This window comes from Chanodichthys erythropterus, chromosome 21 (assembly GCF_024489055.1).
Source record: "Chanodichthys erythropterus isolate Z2021 chromosome 21, ASM2448905v1, whole genome shotgun sequence".
Classification (NCBI taxonomy): domain Eukaryota; kingdom Metazoa; phylum Chordata; class Actinopteri; order Cypriniformes; family Xenocyprididae; genus Chanodichthys; species Chanodichthys erythropterus.
Genome location: NC_090241.1, coordinates 3,698,494 through 3,715,060, shown reverse-complemented (window position 1 = coordinate 3,715,060; position 16,567 = coordinate 3,698,494). Strand labels below are relative to the sequence as shown.

General features: G+C 36.2%; 1 protein-coding gene across 1 annotated transcript in view; it reads right to left on the bottom strand.

Annotated features, from left to right (window-relative positions):
* Positions 1-570: 570 nt before the first annotated feature.
* Positions 571-16,567, bottom strand: part of fmnl2b (formin-like 2b) — a 40,533-nt gene continuing 24,536 nt past the window's right edge. Inside the window, exons 16-27 of the mRNA XM_067373284.1 lie at positions 15,368-15,492; positions 14,616-14,818; positions 10,088-10,322; positions 9,880-9,948; positions 9,719-9,799; positions 9,507-9,636; positions 8,181-8,344; positions 7,951-8,052; positions 7,767-7,868; positions 3,187-3,310; positions 2,821-2,936; positions 571-702 (exon numbers count right to left, since the gene is read on the bottom strand). Of these exons, the coding sequence (XP_067229385.1) occupies positions 2,845-2,936; positions 3,187-3,310; positions 7,767-7,868; positions 7,951-8,052; positions 8,181-8,344; positions 9,507-9,636; positions 9,719-9,799; positions 9,880-9,948; positions 10,088-10,322; positions 14,616-14,818; positions 15,368-15,492 (1,427 nt within the window). The 3' untranslated portion in view covers positions 571-702; positions 2,821-2,844. The remainder of the gene's footprint in view (positions 703-2,820; positions 2,937-3,186; positions 3,311-7,766; positions 7,869-7,950; positions 8,053-8,180; positions 8,345-9,506; positions 9,637-9,718; positions 9,800-9,879; positions 9,949-10,087; positions 10,323-14,615; positions 14,819-15,367; positions 15,493-16,567) is intronic.

The window sequence follows — 16,567 nt, the reverse complement described above, 5'->3', positions numbered from 1 at the left end:
GCTTGATAGTAAACATTTTCTCAACATTTCATGGACGTTTTTAGTCCGTAAAGTGTCATCCTCAACAAGCATTACAGTATCAAGACCAGCTTAAGTTCGAATCTCCTTCTCGTTCTTCATTCACCTTTTTTTTTTTTAAATCAAAAGTTCAATTTTAAGATGATCCAGGTTCAATTTTAAAAATAAAAAATAAAAGTGCATCTTGTAAATTTTCCCCTCAGAAAAAGCTGCTTAGCTTGGAGTTTTAAAACAAGAGGTTAAATGACAAGTGGGCCAAAGCAAAGTCTTCATTGGCCATTTCTGCTCATTTCTGTACGTAATACACAATGTCTCAAAGTTAAAACATAAAATACACACTACTTCCTCTTCCTTCACAATGTCCATTTGTAGAATCCACAACATTTGACTGTATAGGTCTAACATATGGCATCCAACACATTCCATCTTTCTTTCTTTAAAACAGTCAATTAAATCGAGATGCCAGATCCCAGGTAAGCGGAAGTGTTCAGTGTCACATTTATCCACCCTTCCATTGTCCTAAGTGTGCTATTTTTGCTCCTCTTTCAGTGTTGTCATTGGCCTCAAAAGCTGGCTAGCAGGTGGTGATCTCCATGTTGCGCAGCTGAAGGTGCTGTACCTCCATGTTCCTTCTCCCGCTCCTCCTCAGGGCATCGGCCCGTCGGAAGGGTTGACTGCGCAGGTCTGAAGACAAACAGGTACACCGTTAAACACCGAACACAACAGATCTGGATGAGACGGGGCCAAAGATGGGTGCAAAACAGACAGGTGTGGGTGTTTGGTTAGTTTTAGATCGATTTAGTAGGAATGCACAATATTCCGGTACCATAACGGTTATTTTACAGTTTTCTTTTATTTACTGGTATTGGTTGATATTGGATATAATAGCTGATATTGAAAACATATTGATCATACTTGTATTATAATGTTATGATACCTAACCTGATTCACTTGGAGCATTTAAAATGACTGATTTTAGTTTTTGACGTTTTGATGCAAACTCATTTCCCCTATTTTTACAATGACTTTAGTTTTTGATTCATTATTTTTTACATTTGGACAAAATAGGATGGATTTTTTTTTTAATTATTGGCCATTTATTGGTATCAGTTGATATTAGATACAGTCAAACCAAAAATTATTCAGACATTTTTGATATATTTTTTACAAGTACACTATAGTTCATTTATGCAAGTGAGGATAGCAAAATAAAGTAAACTGTGACATTTTATCTCCAAAAATTATTTTTCATACAGTGGACTACCAGTAAAATTGATACAAATTTGGAACCAATAATTATTCAGTAACTTTGACCTGACCATGTTTTGCTTAAGTGTTATCTGACATAATTAAGATTAATTTATGACAGTTTAACTCTGAGATCTTTTCATATTTTGTTACAATTTATTCACTATAGTTTAAAAAAATGGTATTAATGAATGAAATGTTGAAGGTGTCTGAATAAATTTTCTGTGTTAGTTCACACTAATGGTAACAATTACAACTTTTGATGTTAATAATATATTAGTAAGTGTTGAAATTAACATTAAGATTAATAAATGCTATAGAACTATAGTTCATTATTAGTTCATGTGAACTAAAGAAGTTAACTAATGAAACCTTATTGTAAAGTGTTACCATTCATCTTTACAATATACTAATAATTTATTAACACCGTTTAAAGTAATCTTTAGCCAAATTTATATTTATTCTTCATATTGTACATTTTAATGTTTTGATGCCTAAATTAACTTGGAGCATTAAAATGACTGATTTTAGATTTTGATGCATTATTTTTATTTTGACAAAATAGAATATCAAATTTCTCTACCATTTATTGGTTGATATTGGATTTTAACGGCCAATATTGGAAATTTAACTGTGCATAATCATTTCCCCCTATTTAAACATGAAGGCAAAACATAATAATTTAATAACATTGTTAAATGTAATCTTTAACAAATAAAAAAAATTAATATGAATATTCATTCTTCACACTGTACATTATAATATGATGCAGAAATTCACTGAGAGCATTTAAAATGATTGATTTTAGTTTCTGATGTTTTATTTAAAATTTATTTAGACAAAATGGAATCGGATATTTTTAATATTAGCCTTTTATCTGTTATCAACAAAAACATGGACATATTTTTGGCTTATATTAGCCAGAATTTTACTATTGGTGCATTCCTACTATTCAGATCTTTCTGATAAGTCATGATATGTTGAAGGTAGTTACCAAGACACAAATTTGGGAGGGGGAAATTCAAGATTTTTTTTTTTTATCTGTGACTAGAAATAGTGCACAGGAAACAAAATGCAAAATGGTTGAAGTATTAAAGGCAGGCATGCATTTTGGTCCCGCTACTATGTACTAACATTTAAATTAATCATTTGATACAATGCACTTATAGTGTACATACTTGTTTTTACATTGTAGTTCAATTACAAAAAACCTGCATGGAATTAAAGCTGTAACACATTTCTGTAATTACTTCTATAATTACACTGTTTACCTTTCACTTACACCTCAAAACTAACCATACCACCAATCCTGTCCTAACCTTTCCCGTATCCCAGTAAACTTTTGCAATACAGTATGAACACAATAATTACATTGTACCTAACAATTATTTCGATGCAAGTACATAGTAGTTTAAAGACACCTAATAAAGTGTTAATTCACATGTCCGTACTGTATTTAACACGGTTACACTCAGGTGAACAGTAAACAAATGAAGAAACACAGAGAGAAGGATGGCTAGGAGATGAGCGAAGAAGAGACAGACTTAAAGGCACCTTTCTGAGGGGAGAGAATTTAGTTTAGTAATGGAAGTCCTCGGAGAGGGCGGGGTCACAGAAGAACCGCGAGCCACGTTTGGCTGATCGTGCGGTAAAGGGGACGGTCTTCAGCACTGCAGCAAAATAATAGCCAATCACAACATAGAAACACCAAAAGCAAGAAGCTCTAGAAAAAGCACAGAATCAGACAGATACTTCAAGCCTCTAAACTCCAGTTAAACTAAACAGCATGGCGTCTACTGCTACAGTACGTCTACCGCTACTATCAAAGAACAAGACCAGTACACACTTGGGGAAACCGATTCATTTGTCATACATATAATCAAATGAATCTGAGTTTTGCATCCAGTATGGCGTTCTTACCCGTAATGATGTCCTCAATGGCTCCATCTTTGCCTTCGTAGACGTGGCGGCTATCTTTGCCTTGCCTCTTCCTCAACTCCGAAATCAGCTCCTGCTGCTGCCGCTTGCCCTTGTGAGATGGCGACTGGTGATTGAGTGAGTTAATAAGGGAAAGAATATGAAGTTATTGCACACAGCTTAACTGAAATCTTCCAACTTAACAATATTCCTTTAATGTACACTACCATTCAAAAGTTTGGAAACGTTACTATTTTTAATGTTTTCGAAAGAAGTCTCTTCTACTCATCAAGGCTGCATTTATTTGATCAAAAATACAGAAAAAAACAGTAATATTGTAAAATATTATTATAATTGAAAATAATGGTTTAATTATTATATACTTTAAAATATAATTTAAGTCTGTGATGCAAAGCTGAATTTTCAGCATCATTACTCCAGTCTTCAGTGTCACATGATCCTTCAGAAATCATTCTAATATGATGATTTATTACAAATGTTGTGCTGCTTAATATTTTTTTATAATGTGATACTTTTTTTTTCAGGATTCTTTGATGAATAAAAAGTTAAAAAAAGAGCAGCATTTATTTCAATTAAATCTTTTGTAACAATATACACTACTGTAAGTTTGGGGTCAGTATTTTTTTCTTTCTTTTTGGAAGAAATTAATACTTCAGCATGGATGTGTTAAATTGATAAAAAGTGATAGTAAAGATTTATATTGTCAGAAAATATTTCTATTTTGAATAAATGCTGTTCACTTTGACTATTTATTCATCAATGAATCCTGAAAAAAGTATCACAGTTTCCAAAATATATTAAGCAACACAACTGTTTTCAACTTTGATAATAACTGAGTATCAAATCAGCATATTAGAATGATTTCTGAAGGATCACGTGACACAAAAGACTGGAGTAATGATGCTGAAAATTCAGCTTTGCATTACAGAAAAAAAAAAAAAAATTAAAATAGAATACCATTATTTTAAATTGTAATAATATTTCACAATATTACTGTTTTTTCTGTATTTTTGATTTTGTCCGTGAGCGACAGATCGTGTCTTTGTGGTAATTACTGTATGTCGGGCAAGAAATCCAAACCTTCGCCTATCATCCATCGACTTCAAATATGGCTTATTTAAAACATGTTAGTAGCAACTTTACATGGCCCACTCGCTCTAATGTTAATGTTAACCCAGATCAATGCACGCTATTATTAGGCGCATATCCTAGTGTTTGTTTGGAGTGTGGAAGCTGAAGTATAGCGCACTTTCTGCATGATTTAGAGGAGAACGAACAGGATGCGCTTTCTGCAGTCTCTGTAAACTTGAGTGCGTCAAAAAACAAAAAAACAAAACTAAGTGTATACTTGCTTCACAGATATATCTATAGAAATCTTGAAATGTCAAGCAATTATCAACTAAATCAAGTGAAAAACAAATATTCTAAGATTATGTAATTGCATAAAGGCGTGTCCACTACTGCAGAGATGACAAGTCAGCATTGTTGACTTAATCTCTGCAGCCAAAAACATTATCAATAAATTATTAAAATGTTCCTTGACTTATATGACTTGTTAATATACATGTGCAATTAGTTGACTAATCACTTAAAGGGATAGTTCACCCAAAAATTACCCCAAGCTTTACTCGCCCTCAAGCCATCCTAAGTGTATATGACTTTTTTTTTTTTCTTTCAGACGAACACAATCAGAGATATATTTAAAAATATCCTGTCTCTTCCAAGATTTTTAATGGTAGTGAATGATGCTAATGATTTTGAAGTCCAAAAAAAGTGCATCCATCAATCATAAAAATAATCCACACGTTAAAAGGTACAATTTGTGATTTTTTTTTTCCGCTAGAGGTCGCTAGAAGCCTATTCAAAACAAAGGCGTAGTTTGATGACGCCAAGTTTTAGAGTGGAAACTTGGGACATGTGGTCTCTAACTCAACGGACGGTGCAAAAGAATAGGGATTGGAGTCTGGAAGAACTCATGTTCGTGGATGCGATTATTAACGTTACTGTAGTATGAAGCAGAGCAGGACCGAGTGTTGCGGGAGCTGAACGAGGAGCTGGAGCGATTGATCAACACACGCCTCACGAGCAGCGGGACTTTTATTATGACAGTCGGCGGCGCCGCTTCCGCTTTTCCGGTCATGAGTTTACGGGAGCTGTCCTTGTCGACAGAACCAGCGGCAGATGGTAAACAGTAATTATGTTCCATAAATAAGAAACACAATCCACCATAAAACGTGCAAGAAGTAAATAAGGAACTGCTTGAAGCAAGCTAGTGGTTTGCTGGACGCTAGACACTACTTCTGCATTTGTCCACGGCACTGTTGTCATGTGGTTTCTACGTCAGTAAAGGCGGTAACAAAGGTAACTGCGTCATTGACAGGCGACTGCACTGCCCCGTGTCACTGTTTAGAATGGGAATTTTCTCATGATTTACAAGTAGTTGAAAACATTAGAGATATTGTTAGTAATAAACTGGACAAAATATATAACACTAGCCTAGTGGTTTTTGGATATTTTACTGCAAAAATTTTACAAATTGTACCTTTAATAAATGCCTTCTGAAGTGAAGCGATGGGTTTATTCTAAGAAAAATATCCATATTTAAAACTTTATTAATTGTAATAACTAGCTTCCGGCAGACGGCCGTACACATCGATTTGCGGTGGAAGAGTGACCTCTGACCCGACGCATGATGCATTGACGAACACGGAAGTGCAGAGGATAGAGCAAAACAAAACACCGGTCACGAATTAGAAGTCTGAAATGAGAATTTTTAAATAGATATGCTGCAGGTTTTTGATATAAGATTAGAGGAGCTTGAGTTTGTTGCACAGCCCTATTTGTTTAAACTGTGAAGGGTGTCTAAGCTTAAGCATACTCCTACATCCTGTGTCATACATCGCGTCACGGGTTACTCCTGTGGTGCACGTCAACTTGCACAGTATGTGTATGGTCGTCCACCGGAAGCTAGATAAGATTTTAAAGTTATGGATATTTTTCTTACAAAAACCCATTGCTTAACTTCAGAAGGCCTTTATTAACCCACTGGAGTAGTATGGATTACTTTTTTGGGGCTTCAAAATACAATGCCCCATTCACTACCATTATAAAGCATCGAAGAGCCAGGACATTTTTAAAAAAAAATCTACGATTGTGTTAGTCTGAATAAAAGATAGTCATATAAATCATGGGATAATTTTCATTTTTGGGAGAACTACTGCTTTAAATGAACGACTACTAGTCAACTAGAAAAATCTTAAAGGTGCCCTAGAATCAAAAATTGAATTTATCTTGGCATAGTTGAATAACAAGAGTTCAGAACATGGAAATGACATACACTGAGTTTCAAACTCCATTGTTTCCTCCTCCTTATGTAAATCTCATTTGTTTAAAAGACCTCCGAATAACAGTCGGGATCATTAATATGCACGCCCCCAATATTTGCATATGCCAGCTCATGTTCAAGGCATTACACAAGGGCAGGCAGTATTAACGTCTGGATCTGTGCACAGCTGAATCATCAGACTAGGTAAGCAAGCAAGAACAATAGTGAAAAATGGCAGATGGAGCGATAATAACTGACATGATCCATGCAGGGAGCACGAGGATTTAAAGGGGCCGCAGCCTGAATCAGTGCATAGTTAATGATACCCCAAAATAGGCAGTTAAAAAAATTAATTTAAAAAAAATCTATGGGGTATTTTGAGCTGAAACTTAGACACATTCAGGGGACACCATAGACTTATACTACATCTTGTGAAAGAACATTCTAGGGCACCTTTAAGTTGAGGGCAGCCCTAGTTTACGCATTCGCGTACAGTGCGCATGATGTGAATTTCATCATCAGCACAGCACGTGCATACCGTACAAACCGTACACATGCAGCCTGATTTTTCTAACTACATATAAGGCCTGTTTACACCTGGTCACTTCATGCGTTTTCTCTGATCGGATAGCTATCTGATTTATAAAAACGATTGCATTTACACTCATTACACGCATTTAGTTCATATCACCGAAAGCAACAAATATGAGCTGCATTTTATTGATCATCAGCTTATTTAAAAATCAAAGGCCGCAATAGCAGAGAGCGTGGCAACAGAACTGGTAAGATCTTTTAGTCTCATTACTTTTAATGAAGATTACTGTGTTTTGAGCGCCTGAGACTTACTTTCAGTTTGATTTGCGGCAGTTGTCTGGCTGAATAATCATATCTGGCTATAACACGCGCTCACACGTTTATTTCGATCAGTGAAAACACATGAAGTGACCAGGTGTAAACAGGCCCATACTCTGTACACACAGGTCACACACCTGCATTGAGTTTTTTGCGCTAATTTGTTTGTCCACAAGGTGGCAACAGTGCCCCAGGGATTCACATGGCATACATGTTCTGACAAGGACAGAACATTTTGTTGACAGAGTGCAAGTTGACAATGCACGTGCAATAACTGCCTGTGTACACGTCAAAGTTAAAGGCTATGTGTACAACAGTGAAGGTAAGCAAAGAAATGAAGTATACTTTGGGCTTATGGCTCTCATTTATGACTTCAACATGATACCTGTTGATCTTCTTGCTCCTCCATCAAGGCCTCCTGTTCCAGAAGTTTCTCCATCATCAGCTGCTCCTGCCTCTTCCTTTGCTCGTTCTCTTCATCCGCTTGCTGAAAACGACGACAGATAAATTAGATCTAGGTCCTGTGTGAACCAGAAAGGAGTTGATGTACTAATAGTATAAAGTCTCACCCTATAGGACTTGATGAAGCGAACAAACACAGGGAAGAACACAGAGGGTGGCATTGTCTTGGCGCTCTCCCCAAAGAACTTGACAACTTCGTCAAAAGCATCCTGTAATTACATCCAAGTCACATAATCACGTGGATGGTCCCTTGTGGGATTCAAACCAACAACCTTACCGATCCCAGTGGAGATCTTTCTTTTTAACCACAGCAGCCTATAGAAAGTGCAATAAATACCTGTGCAATTCTAGCATCATCCAGAAGCTTCTTCAGCCTGGCCTCGTTGTGATGGATGAAATCTTTGAGCAGGGAGTTGTGGCCATGCATGCTGTACTCTCTTCTGGTCAGATCCATACCTCTCTGTAGCTCCTTCACATCCAGGAGAACATTCTCCAGAGAAACTGCAACATGGGATTAATCAGATCCACTTTCAAAAACACACTTACTGACTGTAGCTTTGCATATTAAGGGACAATAAATCTGTTTTTATGTTTCTTCCTGTTAACGTGTACAATCACACCGGTGTGATTAGAACGTTCAGTTCATCACATGATCAACTGCTAAATTCAAATTTGCTTTCGCGCATTGGCTGGCACCGAGCCATATCTGTTGACATGAGAAATCAAATCCCCACCAGGAATCGGGTCTCCTTTACGACCAAGGTGGAAATGCCTGATCCAATGTTATCATGATGTCTTGACTAATTATAACCTATTTCACTATTGTATGATGTTTATTACATTAAGTGCACAAACAACATGCTTGAAATATAAAATTAATGCCTATGTATTCTGTAATAATACAAACAGGAAACAACAATGCCTAAAAATGTATTGTAAGGATAAGGATTGTTCCTGTAAAAGTGATTTAATATTAATTTTACAGTGATAATGTCTTATAGTATATAATAATACTAAAAAATATATATTTTTTAAATCAATTGTCATGCTAAGTACACACAAACATAATTCATTTGAAACATGTAATTGGGAACTATACAGGAAGCAAAACACATACCTAATATATTCTAAATATTTTTCTCCCACTTCACCGGCCACTTACTTTCATGTATTTCAGGAGAAGTGGATAAGATGACGTGTTGTAAATCCAACAGATATATTGCGGTGCAAACTAACATGACTAATATAGATATGCTAACGTGATCATTATAAAGGTTTTTAAATGACAAAACACATTCACTTACACATATTTGAGAATCTGAATATCAGAGAGCTAACAAGTTTGTGAATATTAAAGGAAAACAACAATAAAAGTGATACATCTGTCATACAGCGCTATTGTGGCTGCAGTGTTATTTTAGTATATTTATACAATTATATTAAGATTTTGAATTAGCTTCCAATTTTATACTTTCAGTTTTCATTTTAATTTGAGTTATTTTTATTTCAGTTTGTTGTCAAGGTAATTTTATTTTATTTCAATTAATCATTTAAAATGTTCAATTAATAGTTTAGTTTTAATTAACAGTAACACTGATTTAGAAATATAATTACCCTTTCTAATTAGCATTTCAAACATATTTGAGGGTCGATGAACACTTACCTGCAGCAGCTTTCTCAATGTAGTGCAGCTCATTGTAGAAAATGCTCACAATAGGATATTTGTCCTTCACCACATTGGCTATGTAGTGCAAAAGCGTCTGCTTCCTGTCTGTGGACTTGGTCTCCAACAGCTGAAAGCAAGATACAGTACAGTATTACAATTAAACTGAATAATGATTTCAAAAAAGTGAACTATGTGATGTAATAAGTTACCAGATCCAAGCTCTGAAGTTTGAAGCCATAAACAGCTCCTCTCTTACTACTGTTCATATAATTCCCCAGGGCCAAAATGATCTGAGATGAGAGAGATCACATACTTAATTACAAGCAAGACTGTAAAAAGAGACTCTGTGATGTTAGTTTCAGTGGCTTACCTCAAGAATTTTCTTTAACTTCTGTGATGATTTTATGGAGACAGATGCTGCTATGATGGCATGAAGTTGCTGTAGGAAAAACAGCAACAGCAAAAAGACAAATTTATAATTTATATTGCATTTCAGATTAATCATTTTAGATATTCAAAACAGTTACATTGTTCAATTTCACAATTATTTTGTTCCTCTATATCTCTATCCACTTTACCGGTGTGAGCATCTGCAGGCTATCACTGAAATTGCCCATGAAGGCCATGATGGTCATCCGCTGTGGCAGCCTTTCGATCTTGCTGAAAAGCATCATGAACCGGTCCTCATCAGTGAGCCCGTCCATTGGCCGTCGCTCCCGCTCATACTGGCGGAGCATCTTCACCTCACTTTCAGTGGGCATGAACCGCATCAAACACTCCACGAAATCCACAGGCACTGTACGAAGGTCAAACCTGAGGGGATGAGAGAAACTGATCAGAGTGCTATTCAAAACAACAAAAAACAAAACCAACCAGACCCAAACCAAAACTAGGGGTGTGCGATATTGACAAAAAATAATATCTCGATATTTTCTGGGATTTCCTTGATAATGATAATCAGACAATATTTTGCTGAGTTTATTGTGTTGGTACATTTTGCAGGTTTAGGACTGCCGTGGACAGCTGACTCCTGAAGTTTTTGATATTCTTCATATTCTGTGTGTGTGGTGGTCAGAAATGATCTTTTACAATAAGTTTACATACATTTTTACCTTTATAACACCATTTTTTTATGCGTAAATAATGTTTTGATATTTTAAACATAAAACATTGAATACTGATATAAAAATAAAAAAAAAAAACTTAAAAATATACTTTAAATGTGAAATTAAAACCACCAGTAGGTGGCAGCAAGTCACTGTTAATGAGGGAGTCATTGGGCCCTATTTTAATGATCTAAGCGGCGCAGGTGCATGTTTAGGGCATGTTTGAATCCACTTTTGCTAGTTTAACGACAGAAAAAAATGGTTGGCACTAGGGGTGTAACTGTACACGTATTTGTACCGAACCGTTTCGGTACAGGTCTTTCGGTACGGTGCACGTGTGTACCGAAGTATTACATTGCAACCAATATTCACCACCAATAACCGCAATAAGCTCTGGGTTTTGTTACTTTCGATAAGAAACAAAGTGTCATCCTTCAAATTTTGTCCACGAAATCATGAAGTTTAAACAGAAAATGCCATTTTGACGTGCTTTGATGTGGGCTGACAGATCACTGTACAGGCGCCTCAGTTCAACCAGCAGAGCGAGCGCGGAGCGCAAGTGAATGTGTTCATCTCTTCCTCCTTAATACTAGTTACAGAATAAACATGAAAGAACATCTGAAGGTATGTTGCAAGATTCAGTACAACTTACTGAAACGGTCATATCTCATGTAATCGCTCATTCAGTGTTTCAACCATGGAAAGACATCAATGAAAGCGTCCGTATTCAACAATATGTCATGATGCATTTACCTCAGAAAAGCCATTCTGTGTTCACAGCTTGTTAGTTCGCTAGAGAAATGAACTCTTTCGCTTAATATATGCACTATATTAGCCAATATATTCATTATTTTACTTAATCTTTTAGTGATATCCTGATTAGGCTATTTAATGTATGTTTAAATAAATCTGATGTTAAAATAACAGCCACTGTGTAGAAATGATTATATTTCAACAACGAATTGGAGTAAAAACATTTAGAAGTTAATGCAAAGACTGCCTTAGGTGCAGCTTACAGGTTTGCATACAATTTGTTATTTGAGTGTTGATTATTTTATCTAAAAATAAAAAGCAATTGAATTTAGGCTAATAGTTTGGGCTTCTTTCAAGTTAGGGCTCCCTACATAGTTTATAGCATTAGCAGAGATAATTGTTTTTATCCTTAAGAAACTTTTAGTTTTAATTTAATTTAATATATTTAAAGACAAAAACACAATTTGTTCAGTAAACCTCTGTTTAATAATAAAAAAAAGCAATTTTATGTTTAGTTTTCTCTCCACCTGCTGTACCGAAAACTGTACCGAACCGTGACTTCAAAACCGAGGTATGTACCGAACCGTGAGTTTTGTGTACCGTTACACCCCTAGTTGGCACATGGTCCAAAAGGGTTGTACCTAGTCTCTTAAAGGGATAGTTCACACACCACTATGTCCGACTGCCTTGAGCATCCGGTTGGTGGGGTCTGAAAACGCACTCTGATGCCAGAAGTGATGTCTCGCATGTATGTCAATGAGTGAGAGTGATCACTTCCGGCATCAAGGCCCCGGTATACTTCAAACGAAATCGAAAAACAAACTGATGTGACAATTTCGAACAAAATCAGACCAAAATGAAGTTAGTTGTGTGTTCTTTTTGAAAGTTTGAAACGGCTTGCCAAAGCGAACTTTCAGGAAAAGTTCGCTTCAGCTGCAAAACACCTTCGTACTACCATTGGTCGGTGATGATAACGTAACAGGAGGTGTGCGCTGAGGCTCCGCCTTCACTCGCTCTGACTCATTTGATCTGTTGAGTTCTTTGAGGTACTGTAAGATCTCCGCGGGTGAAAACATGAACACACTGGATAGCCGCTTTATAGTACAAAATGAAGTTGTGCTTGTAAAAAAAAAATGAGGCACTGACACTGTTCTTCATGTTTGATACTGTAAAGCTACTTGATTTTAAGCAATCTATTGAATAAAGTGCTATATGAAGACATGATGTGACTGGAGTGCTAATTTGCAGAGCTCGTGCTAACATACCCATGTTATGATCAGACGCTTTTCTTATGCGTTCTATAAAAAATGCTTGCCGTTTTCTCATTTTTGTTGTGTTTATTTTGTTACTGAGAAGAAAGTACACGGCACATATTTGACATATTCATGTAACCTTTGCTCTCAGCAGTGTGGGCGGCGTCAGATGTTCGTTTACAGTATATCGCTGGTCACGCATTTCGAACTTTGTTTTACCCCTAAACGAAGAACGAAAAAGAACTTCGTTTGAAGTATACTGGGGCCTTCAGAGTGCATTCAAAAATTATAGAAATCCAGTTCGGCTTCTCACACAAACCAATTGTTTCGTGTCTTAGGACATCAACGTGTCATCACGAGCCGCAGGTTTTAATTTGGATTTGTCTGTGCATGTTTTTTTGACTCTTATAATTGGAGTTCCCATTGACATGCATTATACGACTGACAGACCGCAACAGTTGGAGTTGAAAATCATCATTTGTGTTCTACTGAAGAAACAATGTCACCTACATCTTGGATGCTCTGGGGGTAAGCAGATAAACATCACATTTTCATTTTTGGGTGAACTATCCCTTTAATGAATCATGGGTGTGTTTTTAAACGCAACGTTCAATAAACCAATCAGAGTGTGATCTCCCATTTTCTTTAAAAGCCAGGTGTGCTTGCACCATGGCGGATTTGCTAATTACATGGCGGAATATAGACATCCTCAATCTTAGGAGTCAGTTTAAATACATGTGTGTATTGCCACGATTGGTCAAATAAGCTAAATTCATTCGTCATTAAAGCAAATAGGTAATTTTGATACATGCAATGACTGTCCATTATGACATGTGGGACTTTTTATGTTTACGCACACAATAATAATCTTTTACATTGTAATCCTTTTATTTTTAATATTTGTGTGTGTAACAAGCAGAGTGTACGTGCGTTGTGCACCCGCCTATAGGCGCATATTACTAACACACCCTTTAAATAACAAAAATACTGTGCCATTGACTTTATAGCAGGTTTTTGTTGGTCAATGGAGCAGTCGTTTTCAGTTCCTCAAAATAGCAACACGCCAACAATGCACCTGAACACACCTCGTTTTCAGACCAGCACGCCCATGGGTGAACAGATGGGTGTGAGTGGATTTGTCATTTAAACAACGTGGCGCATGACATTAAACATGATAACTGAGTCAGGCTGAAACTAGCAAAAATCACTCGCATTGTGCCAGGTGTATGATAGTGTTTCAACCGATTCATTCAAATAGCTGAATCATTCAGGAACAAAGCATTTGACTGTCTTAATGAGTGAGTCATTGAATCATTCATTCAAACGATTCGTTCATTCAGTAAGGAAACATCGCATTGTATTGCTTAGAGACTCAAAACAGTCCTGTGGCTTTGTTTGGAACCATTTTCAAAGATGAAAGAGAGCAAAAACAGGAAATACTGTGTCTAAAATGTAAGTCGTTTAATATTAACTTCTTGTTTATTGAACCGTTAAAATCACAGTTGTAATCATGCTGATGTTTGGAGAAAAAAAAGCCACTCTTTGTGTGATACTGATTAATGATACTAAATAATATAAATATAAAAAAAACATACAGAGGTATTTTTGCCACCTTATCTTGAATATTGGATGCATTCTAAATTAATTTTAATAGACAAAATCATGCAGTGAAAGCGAGCAATCTAAATGCACAAGTGCACTAGAATACATCACGCAGTGTACATGTGATGTGTCTTTGTATAAAGTGAGGGACATACTCAATGTCAGATCACACATTGTTAAAAAAATAATCACAATATTATCATAGACAATATATAATCGCACACCCCAACCAAAACACAAAACAAACCAAACCAAAAAACAGCAGAGGTAGAAGACACAGGAACTGAACTATTGAATGAACAGAATCAGAACTGACTGCCGCTCAAATCTCAAGATGAAGATGAACCATATTCTCGGTTCATCTGCTTGTTAGAGGCAAAAGGGGAACTTACGTCTGGATCGCTTTGCAGATCTCCTCCGGGCTTTTCCCTGCCTTGCGGAGTGTGATGGCGAGGTTTTTGGCTCTGTTGGCCTCCAGTAGTGATACTTTATTGGGGCCCTTCTGAGGAGCCTTCTGCTTTTGCATCGTCATGTCAACGGCAGGGCCCTGGGCTTTGGTCTTAAACATTTCCTCAAACTCATCCACGTTCAAATCCTACAAACCAAAGTATTCTATTAAAGTGCTATCCATAGCACTCGTGGATGGACCCACCACAAATGCAAACCTCATCAAAGTCAGCAGAGAATAAAGACATTTACTGTAATGCACATTCCAGGATTCATTGTGTGAGTTATTTTAAAAATAAAAATGTTTGTTTTCATAATCTCTTGTTATAATGTATTTTCTTTCACCTCCCCTCCAAGTACCAGGCTCTTTCTGATATGCAACGTCCACTTTTCATGATCCAATCAATTCTTGTTTTACAAAATCAAATCTCGTCCTAAATTTTTCTCATTAAACATACTGTTTCACCTGGAAATTCATCAGATTACTGAAGTACAAGTTTGCGCTGCAAAAGGCAGTTTACCTTTGAAATGTCACTGCTTCCATTTCAGTGGCTACTAACGAGTTGAAACTAAACTGAGGCATCTTTCCATTATGTAGCAGAAACTCAAACAGGGGCATGATAAGGAAGCAAACCGATTTGGTGGTGTAATACATGCAGAGTTGATAGAGATCACACATTTCACATCATGTAAATACCTCCAGGATCCTCTCATCGTCGATTTCATTGAAGACAGTGCCGTTGATCTGATTTGGTTTCAGAGCCACCCAATTGAACACAGGCATGCGGAACTTGGTTTTGATTGGCTTTTTAATTTTCACGGCTGCCAAGGAAGAAAAGAAGTCTGTGACTACCCAAACATCGACTGACTACTCAATGAGATTAAAATGAATGCAAATCACAAGAATGCATGATAACGTGTTAAGCAAAGACACACAACACACAATATGACTAGATCATGACAGTAAATGGTGGCTATGACAAATATCAGGAAACCTACAGAAGAGCTTGATTGGTCCATCTTTGAGGGCAGGAGAAAAAGAGAGTAGATAAAAACAAATGTTTAGAGAGGTATAAAGCACAAAATTCTAGAAAGAGAAAGCAAAAAATGCTTGTAAGCGCTAAGAAGTGCTGAACAAAAATTCACAAAAGATTGAACAATTAAACTAGTGGTCAAAAGTTTAGAATAATTACACACATATATATATATAAAAATCTTAGTGGTTCCAAACTTTTGGACTGTACTGTGTATATGTATATATTTATATTTGAAAGAAATCTTTTCTGCTCACCAAGGTTGTTTTTATTTGATAAAAAAAAAAACACAGCAAAAAATATTAATATTTCACAATTTTAATTTATTTAAAATAACAGTCCTATTTGAATACATTTTAAAATGTAATTTATTTCTGTGATCAAAGCTGAATTTTCAGCATCATTACTCCAGTTTTCCGTGTCACATGATCCTTCAGAAATTATTCTAATATGCTGATAGGTTCTCAATTATTATTGCCGCTCAATTATTGATAATGGTTAATAATGAGCACAGAATTTTGACCGGTAGTGCATTTTAAGTAGTAGTTCACTTCATAATTCAAATTTCCTGATAATTTACTCACTCCCATGTCATCCAAGATGTTTATATCTTTCTTTCTTCAGTTGAAAAGAAATTAAGGTTTTTCAGGAAAACATTCCAGGATTTTTCTCCATATAGTGGACTTCACTGGGGTTCAACGGGTCCAAATGTCAGTTTCACGTTCACTTTGTAGACACTGGATCGGTACTTCCGCCTATGTCATGCTTGACTTTTTCAAAGTGATTATGTAACGTGTGCAGAGCAGTGCAAGATGAGCATTTGTGGTTGAAAAGTATATACATTTTTAAATTTTTTTTATTGT